The 13,892-nt window shown below is 37.7% G+C and overlaps 1 protein-coding gene across 1 annotated transcript in view; it reads left to right on the top strand.

Annotated features, from left to right (window-relative positions):
• Chrna5 (cholinergic receptor nicotinic alpha 5 subunit) overlaps positions 1-13,892 on the top strand; it is a 42,326-nt gene that overhangs the window by 24,656 nt on the left and 3,778 nt on the right. Inside the window, exons 2-5 of the mRNA XM_005316848.5 lie at positions 2,188-2,339; positions 7,907-7,951; positions 9,394-9,503; positions 11,091-11,922. Coding sequence (XP_005316905.1) covers positions 2,188-2,339; positions 7,907-7,951; positions 9,394-9,503; positions 11,091-11,922 — 1,139 coding nt within the window. The remainder of the gene's footprint in view (positions 1-2,187; positions 2,340-7,906; positions 7,952-9,393; positions 9,504-11,090; positions 11,923-13,892) is intronic.

Below are 13,892 nucleotides of genomic sequence, written 5' to 3' on the forward strand. Positions count from 1 at the left end.
TAATTATTCACAACAACTTTTTAAAAAGTATTTTCAGTTTGAGTTTGTTTGTGTCACTCTTTCCTGCTGGACTGCAAATGTGGATGCTGTTTTGTTTATCAGTGTGTTCCCAGCACCTGATACCAGGCGCATGTCCAATAAACAATGAATGAGTGAGCAAAGATCCATGTGGGATAAAGGTCTCAGGGGATAAGGCACTAATTATGCTTTTCTAGAAAGCTGACTCAAGATGGAAGATATTAGGGTGACAAGAGCAAGAGGCTGATGGGAGCCTTGGATGTCCTTCAGAATTCTGCTGTTAATGAGCTCTGTAGCATTGGTGTTTCTGGTCATATCCCATTTGTGAAATGAGGGGAATACATTGTATTATTTCCTTTTTAACATTCCAAGCAGCATAACTTAAAACATTTAGAACCAACTAAAAAAGCATAACCACTAAGTAGAATTGAGTTCACCATCGAGGTTGTGCTAAAATACTACTGGCATTTGTGCCTGCCATTTCTGTAAAGTGTGCTAAGAAAATGATATTTCTAGTATTGGATGTATTACAGAGGTATTCACCAAGCAGTATCTTGAACGTTAGGCAGAATGCTGGGATTGAATTATTTTATGTATATGCTACCTAATCTATCTTTCAAACACAATTTGAGACAACAATTCAAATTAGTTTGTCCCCTCCACCCCAAGGCAAAAATGGTTCTTAGATGCAATTGAAAGACATTCATTTATTTTTATCATTTAAACAACCTTAAATTTTTGGCATTTCAGAGATGATAAATCTTTAAAATAGGATTAAAAGAGGAAAAATGGTTCAGTAATGTTCTTTTTAACTTAAAGCTCTAAAATCAACAGCTGTTAAGTATTAAGATGACTCTCCAGTGTACAGTATTCTAATTTAATCTAAATGGCAAATGCTGTGCTGCATTCCCTCATAAGGAGACATTTATGGGAGGGGTGACACAAACTGTGGGATTTATAGATGAAATCTTGCACTGCTCAGGGAAGCAGGACATAAATCCTTGAGGCTGCTATATTAATGAAATAATAGGCAGTGAAGGAGAATCAGGAAATAGATTTCTTTCAGTTAGTGTCACCAGATAACTTTTTAATAGCTTTGTACAGAAATCACGGTCTACCGTAATAAAAAGAGAATTCTGTCAGAGTGATAGTTTTCTTTCAAATGCTTTCTTTTACATTGGAGAAGGATCATCTCTGATAGCTACTATAATTCCTGTGTTTGTGTACTTGATGATAAATAAGCCAGTGACTTTTTTTTTAAAGTTTTCAATGGACCTTTATTTTATTTATTTGTATGCAGTGCTGAGAATCAAACCCAGTGCCTCACACATGCTAAGCAAGTGCTCTACCACTGAGCCACAATCCCAGCCACACCAGTGACTTTTTTGATTGAACCCAGGGGTGCTTTACCCCTGACCACATCCCAACCCTTTTTAAAATATTTTATTTGGAGACAAGGTATCACTGAGTTGCTTAGGGCCTTGTTAAATTGCTGAGGCTGGCTTTAAACTCGAAATCCTCCTCCCTCAGCCTCCTGAGTCATTGGGATTACAGGCATGGCCACTGTGTCTGGCCCAGTGACATTTTTTTTGAAGTAAATGTTTTTCCTATTAGGTCCTAAAGTGATTTTATACGAAAGTGTAGCAAATATATGACAAATATAAATAATTCATTCAATATTCATATATAAAATTATGTCACTAACATATTTATTTTAAATTTACACTTGATAAAAAGACTTTGCTTCAGTGTATTTGTTTTCTAGGTGTGGAATTTTATTCTCAGCAATCTCTGTAGTTCTGACAATAGAAAAGCTTTTATTATGTAGATTTTGTTTTGTTTTGCTTTTTGTTTTTGTGGTGCTGTTGACTGAACCTAGGGCCTTTTGCTTGCTAGGCAAGAGTTCTACCACCGAGCTATATCCCCTTTACTTAGTATTTAGAGTTTAAATTATACTGTATTTGTACTGTTTCTTAAAGAACTCAGCATATTTCCATAGTTGGTAATCTGATTTAACTTAAGAATTATATCTGAGCCAGAATGACCCTTATTTGATCACAAGTGTTTGTATTAATATTCCATTTAAAATCTGAATTCATAATAGTTGAATCTTTAATAATGTTTAATTTCTTAAAATACAAATAACTTCTAAAAATTTGTTATACACAGGATTATCTGAACCATCCTCTGTTGCAAGACATGAAGACAGTTTGTTTAAGGATTTATTTCAAGACTATGAAAGATGGGTTCGTCCTGTGGAATACCTGAATGACAAAATAAAAATCAAGTTTGGCCTTGCAATATCTCAATTAGTGGATGTGGTAGGTGTGCATATTATTACATATTCCTTATCACACCAATTTCATGAGAGTCTGTTGTGTGCCTTTCCTCAAGGAACTCCTCAGGAAAAAATAATTACTGTGCCACAGACATAATGTGTTTATATGGTTTTGTATAATTTGGAAATTGTTTTATCTCATTTGGCAATGATAATAAGTTTGTCTTTCACAAATGCAAAGATACTGAAACATTTTATATTAAAGTTTCTCTTTAAATGTGTTAAACATAGATCAAAAAATTTAAGAGGAAAAAAAGTTTTAGAATTATAGATTCTTAGGTCCAAAAAGTATCTCAACAGGTCATTGTCTCAGTATCACACTACAACATTACAGAGACTTTTCCATGTGACATTCACAAGGGAGAATAAGTTTCCTTGATAACTTTCACTGTCCAAGAGATCCTTCCTATTTAAACTAAAAATTCACACTAATTTTTAAGGTAGTTTCTTCTTGTCCTGGTCATGCTAATCATTATTTACCTGCTATGTTCCCAGAATAGGTCAACATGTGTGTGTGTATATATATACATATATATATTTTTTTTTTCACATATGTATTTTTTAAAATAACATTTATAGATGTGTCATTATTTTCTGATTAGAGAAGTAATGCATGATTTCTGTAGAGTTGGTTTCTTTTTCTTTTGTTTTTGGTACTGGAACTTGAACCTAGAGGCACTTTACCACTCAACTACATCCTCAGCCCTTTCTATTTTTTATTTTGAGAAAAGAAATTACTAAGAGACTTATCTTCAACTTGTGTTCCTCTGCCTCAGCCTCCCTAGTTGCTGGGATTACAGACATATATCACTGCACACAGTTTATAGAGAATTTTTAAAGTGCAAAAGATGCAAATGAAATATATTCTAATTCTACTACCCAGAGATGACTAATGTTAACCTGTTAGATTGTTTTAGACAGTTTTTTATTTATATATTTATTTGTGTGTGTGTGTGTGTGTGTGTGTGTGTATGATAAAATTAGAATATTTTTAGATATGATTTTGATTGCTAACTTTTTCCCTACTATAATGGCTACATGAGATTCCTTTTTAAAAATCCATTCTCCTATTGTTAGCAGATTATTGTTCAGTTTTCTTATTGTAAATAACAATGATGATGTTTATAAACAAATATCTGAATTTCTCCTTTTCTTAAGAAAGGCAGTTAGTCAGGAGTTGGAGGTGTAGCTCAGTGGTACAGTGTTTGTTCATCAAGGCCCTGGGTTTGATCCCTAGCATGATGATATATGTCACCTAGTTGCTTCCAGAGAAATCAGTGAATACATATGACCCTTTGCTAGTTGGTATGGGGAGATATTAAATAAAGATAGGAAAGTAGGAAGTAAGATAAACTGGGGCTTGCTCTCAAAGATCTTTCTTTCTGGTTGAGGCCATTGTAGAGTCACTTCAGAATACTGAAGTACTAAATCATGATGGCATGAATAGCTGGGACTTCAGATCTATCATGATGATTGAGATTATCAAAGAAGGCAGGATAGAGGAGGTGCCAGTTGAGCTGGCCTTATAGTCAGCCGACATGGAAGAGAGTAAAAATACTTTAATAAGAAGGAACAATGGGGCTGAGATTGTGGCTCAGCGATAGAGCGCTCGCCTAGCACGGGGGGAGGGGAGGACCCAGGTTTGATTCTCAGCACCACATAAAAATAAATAAATAAAGGCTTTGTGTTGTGTCCATCTACAAAAAAGATATTGTCTCTCTCTTAAAAAAAGGAACAATGGGCTGGGGTTGTGACTCAGTGGCTCAGTGGTAGAGCATTTGCCTATCATGTGTGAGATAATGGGTTTGATTCTCAGCACCACAAATAAATAAAATAAAGGTCCATCAACATCAATATTTTTAAAAATATTTTTAAAAAGAAGGAACAGTATAATTATAGCTTTGTCAGTGATACTGAGCCTTTTTGTGGAGCTGTTTAGATCAGATTAATGTTGGGAGCCCTGCTACATAGGAAAATGGTGTGACTGAATGGCTGGGCAGGTGAGGAGTGATCCCTGCATACCACCTTGCCTTTGTTTCTGCCATTTCTTCTGCTTGATAATTTTTTCCTTCTGGCATGAGGCATTCATTCCTCAAGGTCAATGCACTGTCAGACCCTTTGTGAAATTTTCCCAGACTCCAAGACAGTCTGGTCCTCTGGTAGTCTCTTGCCCTTTGATATAGTGCCCATTCCACTGGTGCTTGTGTGCTCTGCAGAGCAGGGCTAGCTTTATTCCTGTGTCCAACCCCGAGTCTGGCACATGGTAAATGCTGAATGGGTGAGAGATCCAACAGGCACTAGATATGGCAAAAGCAGTTCTCTAGAAGATCAGTGAGTAACATACATGGTTTTGAAGAAACTTGACAGACAAGTTAGGTCACATAGAAGGGATAATAGAACTTGACCACTGAATGTGGAAGGAGGTATCGCTTTTTTTTTTTTTTTTTTTTTTTTTTGTACCAGGGATTAAACCTAGGGCGGTTGACCACGGAGACAGGTCCCTAGCCCTTTTTTGTATTTTATTTAGAAACAGGGTCTCGAGGAGTTGCTGAGGCTGGCTTTAAACTCTCGATCCTCCTGCCTCAGCCTCCTGAGCCACTAGGATTACAGGCATGTGCCGCCTTTCCAGGCCAGGTGGCACATTTTGAACCCTAGGTGCCTAGAGTGGTAGAGGAACAGAAACCTGAAATATTGCTATGGGAGTATGGCAGAGGGGATGACGACTTTGTGATTTGAGGTGTTCATTCCAAAGAGAATGTTCACTAGCCCTGGGGAAGTCAAGAACAGCTCTGAGGTGAAAGAGAGACTAAGGATATCAATTTGGAATTGCAGGCTGCGGATGAGTGTTGAAACTTTGGTTAGTTTTTAAAGCTAGTGAAGAAAAGTAGGAACCTGATCCTTGAGGAACATTTGTAGAAAGTGGTAAAATTAACCACAGCAGTGCATGGCTATAATTCCAGCAACACGGGATGCTGAGGGAGGATGATTACAAGTTAAAGGCCAGCCTGAACAGCTTATCAAGACCTTGTCTCAAAATAAAAAAAAAATATAAAGGACTGGGGATGGCTCAATGGTAGAGCACCCCTTTTAAATCTTCAGTACTGTAAGAAAAAAAAAAAAAGAATAAAGTTAGTCCAGTAGAGAAGTTGGAATGTCAGTGACTACAAGAGGGTCTGGAGTCATAGAAGATGAGGTGACTGGTCCTGGGGTTGAAAACAGAAAGTTCATTGAATTGCTTCTAAGTGCTTTTATGATCCTTTCATCATTGGGGTCTCTCAATTCTATAATCATGCTGGTAGCTCTCCCTTGAACTTCCTGTAGATTTCTACCTTATTTCCTACATGTTATCCTGCTCTTTATGTATTTATTTTTTATTTATTTTTCAGTACCAGGAGTTGAACCCAGGGGTGCCTGACCACTGAGCTCCATCCCCAGCCCTTTTTAGTTTTTTATTTTGAGACAGGTTCTCCCAAAGTTGCTGAGGCTGGCTTTCACTTGGGATCCTCCTGCTTCAACCTCTTAGTGTTGCTGGGATTACAGGCGTGTGCCACTGTGCCTGCTTCTATTTTTAAAAATATCTCCATGTTTATTTGTTTGTTTTAATATTATATTTTTATGATCAGGTTAAAAAACTATTACCACTTAAACTTCTGATATGCTTACATGTAGTTTAATCTTCTCCACTTATTTTGTGTTTTCCTCCTGGGTATTGTCCACACTTGTCCTCACTCAGTTTCATTTTGTTGCATCCTCCCTCTGCAGAGCACATTATAGATGCTCAGGAGATACCTGCAGCCACATTAAATTAGGATGCATCCCCTATGGTTAGCCGCCTCATCTTTGAGGCTAGTTGCAAATTTATGGATTATTATTTTAAAAAATTTTAGTTATAGATGGACACATTTATTTATTTTTATATTGTGCTGAAGATTGAACCTAGTGCCCCACACATGCTAGGCTAGCACTTTGCCACTGAGCTACAACCTTAACTCCTTATGAATTATTTTTTAATCTGCATTACTGGTAGTTGAAAATACCAAGGTTTGATTGGGTTCTAATCAGAGAGCAAAATATGTGCTCACATTTCTAGAAAAAGGGTTCATTCATCACTTTTAAAGATGACCTACTGCTCTATAGCATCATAGGAATTATATTTACCAGAACTTTCCTAAATATAAATACCTCTGTTTAGAACTTTTGTGGAACAGGCATATTCTCATACTGGGATTAGCAGTTATTTTGGATGGTGTGTGACTTTGGGGTGGGCAGTAGAGCTGGTGGGATAAGGTTTAGATTTAGGAGATTCAAATTTTAGAATTGGTTCTATCACTGACTAGTGTGATTTTAGGTAAGTCACTTCACTGGGCCAGTTTCTATACCTGGAGAATGAAGGAAGGAATTACAGTAGATGAGGTCTCTAGGTCCTCTCCAGCTCTTTCTGTTGCTGCGTTCTGTTGCTTTTGGATGGTGCTGAGGATTGAACTCAGGGCCTTGTGTATGCCAGTCTACCACTGAGCTACATCCCTACCCCTGAACTCTTGTGTTTTAATTAAAGAAAATTGCTCTTAGGAACTACATCTTAAGATGGATGGCTATGCTGATTCCTAGCAATCTTTCCTCCTATGTGTGGATGTCACACAGCTGCTTTTGTCCCTAAGGATGTGCTTTCTTCAAGTTTCCTCCTGCTGTTGGGATAGAATAGGGAAAGGGTAACCTTCAGCTACCCGAGCTATTTACACTGTATTCTCTCCCCAGCTGCTTCTCGCTGCTGTGGCTCTCTTTGCTTAGCCTCATATCCTATACATATCCTGTACTTGTGGTTGGTGATTATGGTAAATTTGGCTTGTTCATTTGATTCCATGAAATTTTAGTAAAACTTGGTAGGAGAAAATATCACTTTAATTAGGCCTTGAAAATTTGGGGAAGGGCTGGCACAGCAAAGATTTGACAGCTGGAGGAATAAGTGACAAGTCTTAAGGACCCCTTCTCTAGAAAAGTAAGACCTAAAGGCTTTGTGAAATGCTTAGACATCCGTATTTTTTCTACATAGCAGACCCCCAGGGAAGTTCAAATTCTTGCCCACAAGGAATAGTTCCTTGACAATGTACAGAAATGCCATGTCTCACTAATCCTAAAATGCATGCTTTTCCATATTTTGCCATCTCTGAACTAGAATATATCTTATAATTAATGACAGCTTGCAATTCATTGATAGCTTCTCTTCCTTTTGGTGCTAAGCAAATAGAATAATGCTATGTATCTTAGATTCTGTCTTAAATTTGAAGAAATTATAGTAGTTGATACCATGAATGTTAAATCTAAAAATGCCAATGGTATGCTTTAAGATAGTTTATCTGAAGTACAAAGTATGTTGAAAGGAATAATGTGAAATTAGGCTGGAAAAGAATACTAATTTTCTAGAGAACCAGAGTGATAAGCAGAATGTCAATTTTGTATGGAGGATATTTGTATAAAAACATAACGCTTCTTATTTTATTTAAAGAATTGCTTCTATAATTGCAATAATCTTATTTAAATTTTTATTCATAGGATGAGAAAAATCAGTTAATGACAACAAATGTCTGGTTGAAACAGGTATGTATAACATTCAAATGGGCGTCCAGCTAGAAGCTGGCACCACCAATTACCACAGGGCTTACAGCACAAAGGGACATGAATATGTGGTCTTGGTGAATTGGCCGAATACAGAAAAATGACAGTAGATAAATTCTTATGTTGAATCAGTTAATATTTTTCAAGTGCCTTCTGTGTGTCAGGCTCTGTGCTGGGCACTGGGGAAACTTTAGTGAACAAAACAAACTCCAAAATCCTTGCCTTCATGGAATTTCATTCTAGTGGGAGGAAAAGGAACAAGTACCTTAGAAGCTAATGAGCTTGGAGAACACAATCCTCCTGCTCTTGAGGCCCATTGGCTGGGTCGCGTGGGCGGAGCCAAAAAAGTCCCTCAATGAGCAGCTCCCTGGTCTGAAAGGGCAGGGAAACAGCCCAATGAGCATCACCGCAGAGGAGCCAATCAGCTAGATGTTGATTGAAAGAGGTTAGGGAATGTTAAGGACTATACTAGTAAGCAGAATGTTCAGAGAAAATGTCACCTGGAAGGCAAAGTTTGAACAAAGACTTGGAGGAGAAGAAGAAAGCCCTGTGGGTACCTGGGGAGGAACATTCCAGGAGGGACCAGTAAGTGCAAAGGCCCTGAGGCTGGGATGTGTCTCACTTAAAGGAGTAGCAAGGCCAATATGGCTAGAAATGAGTGAGACATGGTGAGGGGTAAGTAATGGGAGACTAATGGAATAGTGGCTCATAGCGCACTGCAAGGATGTTGGCTTTAACTCTGAGATGGGAGTGGACAAGAATGTAATACGTTATTTTTACATAGAGTGCCTTTTATATAAAGGTCCGCATTTTACTGGGCTACCATACGTATGCCCTCAATAGTTGCTGAGTGCTTCCCTTTTGTTTATTCCACCATTCCTAATTCTTATGCCTATTACCAACATCCCTAACCCGAAACTCCTAAAAAGCAGATGTGCCTTTCTTGGCATGTGACTCTTACCTTGATATGATCACAGAATTGTTACTACCTGGAGGCTGATATGGTGTTTAAATATGTGGAATGTGTAACAAATCTAAATCCCCTTTGCACAGACCAGTCCAGCCAAATTGAGTAACGATACAGTTGGGAAATGAGAATGTTTCCTCTGAACCTTGGGGGCCCATGGCTTCAAGTCCTGGGCATGGTCAGTTGGTGGGAGAAGAGGTGCTGCATGGAGCCATGAGTGCACCAGCTTTGGTTGTCTCCTGTGTCTCATAAGGACCATGAGCCCTGAGTCCATAGCCAGAGCCACTACCTAGAAGTTGGGCTTCAGTGCCCACATCAAAGAGATGGAGTTGAGTTTTCTGTATTGGGGGCAAAGATGATTTCATGTCTAAAATTTCAGGACTTGACAAAGAGTATAATTTTTACTATTTTGACTATTATTTGGTTTGGAATTGAGGCAGATTTCTTCATTTTAAAGGAATGGACAGATGTAAAATTAAGATGGAACCCTGATGACTATGGTGGAATAAAAGTTATACGTGTTCCTTCAGACTCCCTCTGGACCCCGGACATTGTTTTGTTTGATAAGTAAGTTATATTATAAATGCCATTTTATATTTTTGAAAGAAAACTTGTATTACTATCAGGCAGCAGTCATTTGTTCCCCTTTGAAATTCGTTGAGCTATATATGACTAGATTTTATGTTCCTTTGTTTCTTAAACCTACTAAGAGGTTCTGTGACTCCTCCTTTTTTTCTTGTGTGTACTATTTTTTATCATAAAAGTGTTCTCTGATTTCTGAAATTTGAAAAAGGTTTGGGAAGTACAGGAAGGTGTAAGGAATGGGGGAAATTAGACATAACCATAGTTATTGGCTTACACATATGGTGAAATTCCATGTGTCTGGAATGTGCTAGTAAATGCCTTACGTGCTTTATGTAATTTGATTCTCACAATAACCTCATGCATTGGGTATGAGTATATTCATTTTAAGATAAGAAAATGGAGGCCTAGGGTAGTTACACCTTATTTAAGATCACATAGCTCTCACGTAGTCGGGTAGGGCTTCACACCAAAGCAGTGTGACATTCCTATTTATCCTCCACATACTTGGCAGATTTCCAGATTTTGGGGTCTGTTTTTTAGTTGTGGTCACATATTATGTTCAAAAGCATCCTTCTAATTTTGTTTAAATACTGTATTGTCATTTTCCTGTGATAAGGAATATTGGGTTAATTATTAACCCATCTTTATAGGCATCCTGCCTAGGTATATTTGGAAGATTTTTTTAATTGGGGGAAGAGGAAAATTTTGGGTACCAGTTTCATTTCTTATTCTAGGACCACTCTGGGGAAAATCAGGAAATTTGTGCTCATTCTAAAGTACTTTGTCTTATTTGCAAAAAGGCATTTGACACAATGCAGTGTAAAAATAATCTTTTGAAACTTTTGACCTCCCTTTTTTCTTTCCACATATTTTTTTTTTATTGGTGCACTTCCATGTTTCTTGATAGAGAAGGGTAAACAAGCTTGTGAGGTAATGTGCTAACAACCTTCTTTAATTACTCTCAGTAATTAAAGACTTTTTTATACCACACATAGATATATTACAGAGTACTGTATAAAAGGTACATGAATCTGAAGATAAACACAGTTTTGAAACAAATCATGTGTTGGGGTACAGCTTCTTACTAGGCTTCTTCAGCATAGGAGTTTACTTGTGGGAGAGCCCAACAAGCACTGCTGTCTTCCAGGGCTGTGCCCAGGGGGAGCATTCTTTTCCTGGTACCATGGAAAATGTCCAGTGTTTGTGGTGGAGAAGAAAGAACTCCATGTGGGGAGTCTAGGAATGTGAATTCAGGTTCTGGCTCTGTGCATGTCCTGTGTATAAATAGCCTGATTTTATTTTGTGTGTAAAGTGAGCTTCTTTCAACTGCTAAAATTGCAAAATGAAAAGTATAGATTTTTCAGCCCTGGAAAACATGTAGAAGTTGTTCAGTTCCAGTAAGGTCAGATGTTTAAGGAAGATCTCTAGAGCAGCGTCCCCTATGTACAGCAGGTAGTAATTTTAAAATATTTCATGCTGTCAGTTATAGGCTTTCTTTTATTTTTGGCTTATACAGTGCATGATTGAGTTGTATTTTCTGTTTTGTTACTGAACATGTTTGTATTTTAGTGCAGATGGACGTTTTGAAGGGGCCAGCACAAAAACAGTTGTCAGGTACAATGGTACTGTCACCTGGACACAGCCAGCAAACTACAAAAGTTCCTGTACTATTGATGTCACATTTTTCCCATTTGATCTCCAAAACTGTTCCATGAAATTTGGCTCTTGGACGTACGATGGATCTCAGGTTGATATAATCCTAGAGGACCAAGATGTAGACAAGACAGATTTTTTTGATAATGGAGAATGGGAAATTGTGAGTGCAGCGGGGAGCAAAGGAAACAGAACTGACAGCTGCTGCTGGTACCCCTACATCACTTACTCCTTTGTAATTAAGCGACTGCCTCTCTTTTATACCTTGTTCCTTATTATACCCTGTATTGGGCTCTCATTTCTGACAGTAGTTGTCTTCTATCTTCCTTCAAATGAAGGTGAAAAGATTAGTCTGTGCACTTCAGTCCTTGTCTCTCTGACTGTCTTTCTTCTGGTTATTGAAGAGATCATACCCTCCTCTTCTAAAGTAATACCTCTGATTGGAGAGTACCTGGTGTTCACCATGATTTTTGTGACCCTATCAATTATGGTGACTGTCTTCGCCATTAACATTCACCATCGCTCTTCCTCAACACACAACGCTATGGCACCCTGGGTCCGCAAGATATTTCTTCACAAGCTTCCCAAACTGCTTTGCATGAGAAGTCACGTAGACAGGTACTTCACTCAAAGAAAGGAAACCGAGAGTGGTAGTGAACCAAAATCTTCAAGAAACACGTTGGAAGCTGCACTTGATTCTATTCGCTACATTACAAGACATGTCATGAAGGAGAATGATGTCCGTGAGGTCTGTGACATGTGTTTATGAATGCAGTTCTGCTTGGATTCTAAGAGGGGACTGTAATGATTCAGCATGACCATTAAGACTAAGCATAGACTGAGGGATACATTGCTATTTTTTAAAAAAAATCTTATGGTCTGGGGGTGTAGCTCAGCAGTAGAGTGCTTGCCTACTGCTGTGCAAGACCCTGGGTTTAATCCCCATAATGCCTAGTATGGAAAAAAACCAAAGAAACAATTAAGGGGCTGGGATTGTAGCTCAGCAATAGTGCACTTCCCTCGCAAGTGTAAGGCATTGGGTTGGTTTCTCAGTACGCATATAAATAAATAAAATAAAGGCCTATCAACAACTAAAAAAAAAAAATCCTAAAAAAAAAAATTAAAACCCGTTTCCATTAAACCCTGGCAAAATGGAGCATCTCTACATCTCTGGGGCAACTATACTTCTCTCCATTTCTCCCAGCAGCATCTTGGGTAACTTAAAAGAAATTTTATTGGTATGCATTCAAAGGAATAGTAATCTTGACATTAATTAAGATACTGTCTTAATTTTATCTTCAGTAACTTTGCTTCTGAATTCAATGATAATCAGCAGGCACAAATGCATTATAATTTATCAAAACTTTTATTTTTAAAAGAAGGAGTCTAATGTAGGCTCTTTAAAAATACAGTCAAGATATTTTCCTAGAAAAAATTTTTTTGTGGTTCATTAATAGGAAATTTTAATAAAATTAAAAGGAGTAAGGTGTTCTTGTGTATTAGTTATTATAGTTCAAAGTGTTCATATGAAACTTAGTAATAGTGCTTAATAATATGCTTAATTTGCTTAAGATTTTATTATAGAAAACAAGTTTCACTTGTTGTTATTTAAGGTTAATTAACATTTAAAATATAAGAGCTGAACATATGTACATTTTACCAATGTGGTAATATTGAACTGTTTTTTTTTCTCCAAAATGTTTGAAATTTTCAATTGTGTCAGTTTTTCTTCATTTCTATTGTGTAATGTTTTTAAAGCTATGATTATAACGATACTTTCATAACTGAATTAACTTTACATGGTCCCATAAAAATTATATAAATTTTAATTTCTAAAGCTTTTGTTTTTAATGGAAAGTTTTCTAGCAGGTGTAGGTAGGAAATAGAACAAGTCTAATAAATAACAGCCAGCACCAGAGTGCACACCTACAAATCCCAGCTTCTCAAGAGGCTGAAACAGAAGGATCATAATTCAAGGCCAGCCTCAGCAACTTGGTGAGACGCTGTCTCAAAGTAAAAAATAATGGGGCTGGAGCTGTGGCTCAGCGATAGAATGCTCACCTAGCACATGTGAGGTGCTGGGTTCAATCCTCATCACCACATAAAAATAAGTAAATAAAATAAAGATATTATGTCCAACTACAACTAAAAAATATTTTTTAAAAAAGGGCTGGGGATATGGCTTAGTGGTATATGAGGACATGGCTTGGGGGCGGGGGTGGGGTGTAATCCCTAGTATGGGAATTGGGAGTGAGAGGAAAAAAAACTTCCTCCCAAAAGGGATATATCACACACAATTCTAGTAAACTTTTTTGTTTTTTGTTTTGAAACAGAGTCTTGCCATGTTGCCAAGCTGGCCTCAAACTTTTGGGCTTAAGAGATCCACCTGCTTCAGCCTCGCTGGTAGTTGGGACTAGAAGCACATGCCATTGCACCTGGTTTACTTATAATGAACTTTTTTTTTTTTTGTACCAGGGATTGAACCCAGGGACACTGAACTATGTCCCCAGCCTTTTTAAAATATTTTATTTAGAGACAGGGTCTCTTATGAGTTGCTGAGGGCCTGCTAAGTTGCTGAGGCTGGCTTTGAATTTGCAATCCTCCTGCCTCAGCCTCCCGAGCCACTGGGGTTACAGGCATGCTCCACTGTGCCTGGCACTTAAAATGACTTTTAATGCTTGTGGATTTGTAAAGTTTCTATATGATGGTAGTATAATT

This window comes from Ictidomys tridecemlineatus, chromosome 5 (genome assembly GCF_052094955.1).
Source record: "Ictidomys tridecemlineatus isolate mIctTri1 chromosome 5, mIctTri1.hap1, whole genome shotgun sequence".
Classification (NCBI taxonomy): Eukaryota; Metazoa; Chordata; class Mammalia; order Rodentia; family Sciuridae; genus Ictidomys; species Ictidomys tridecemlineatus.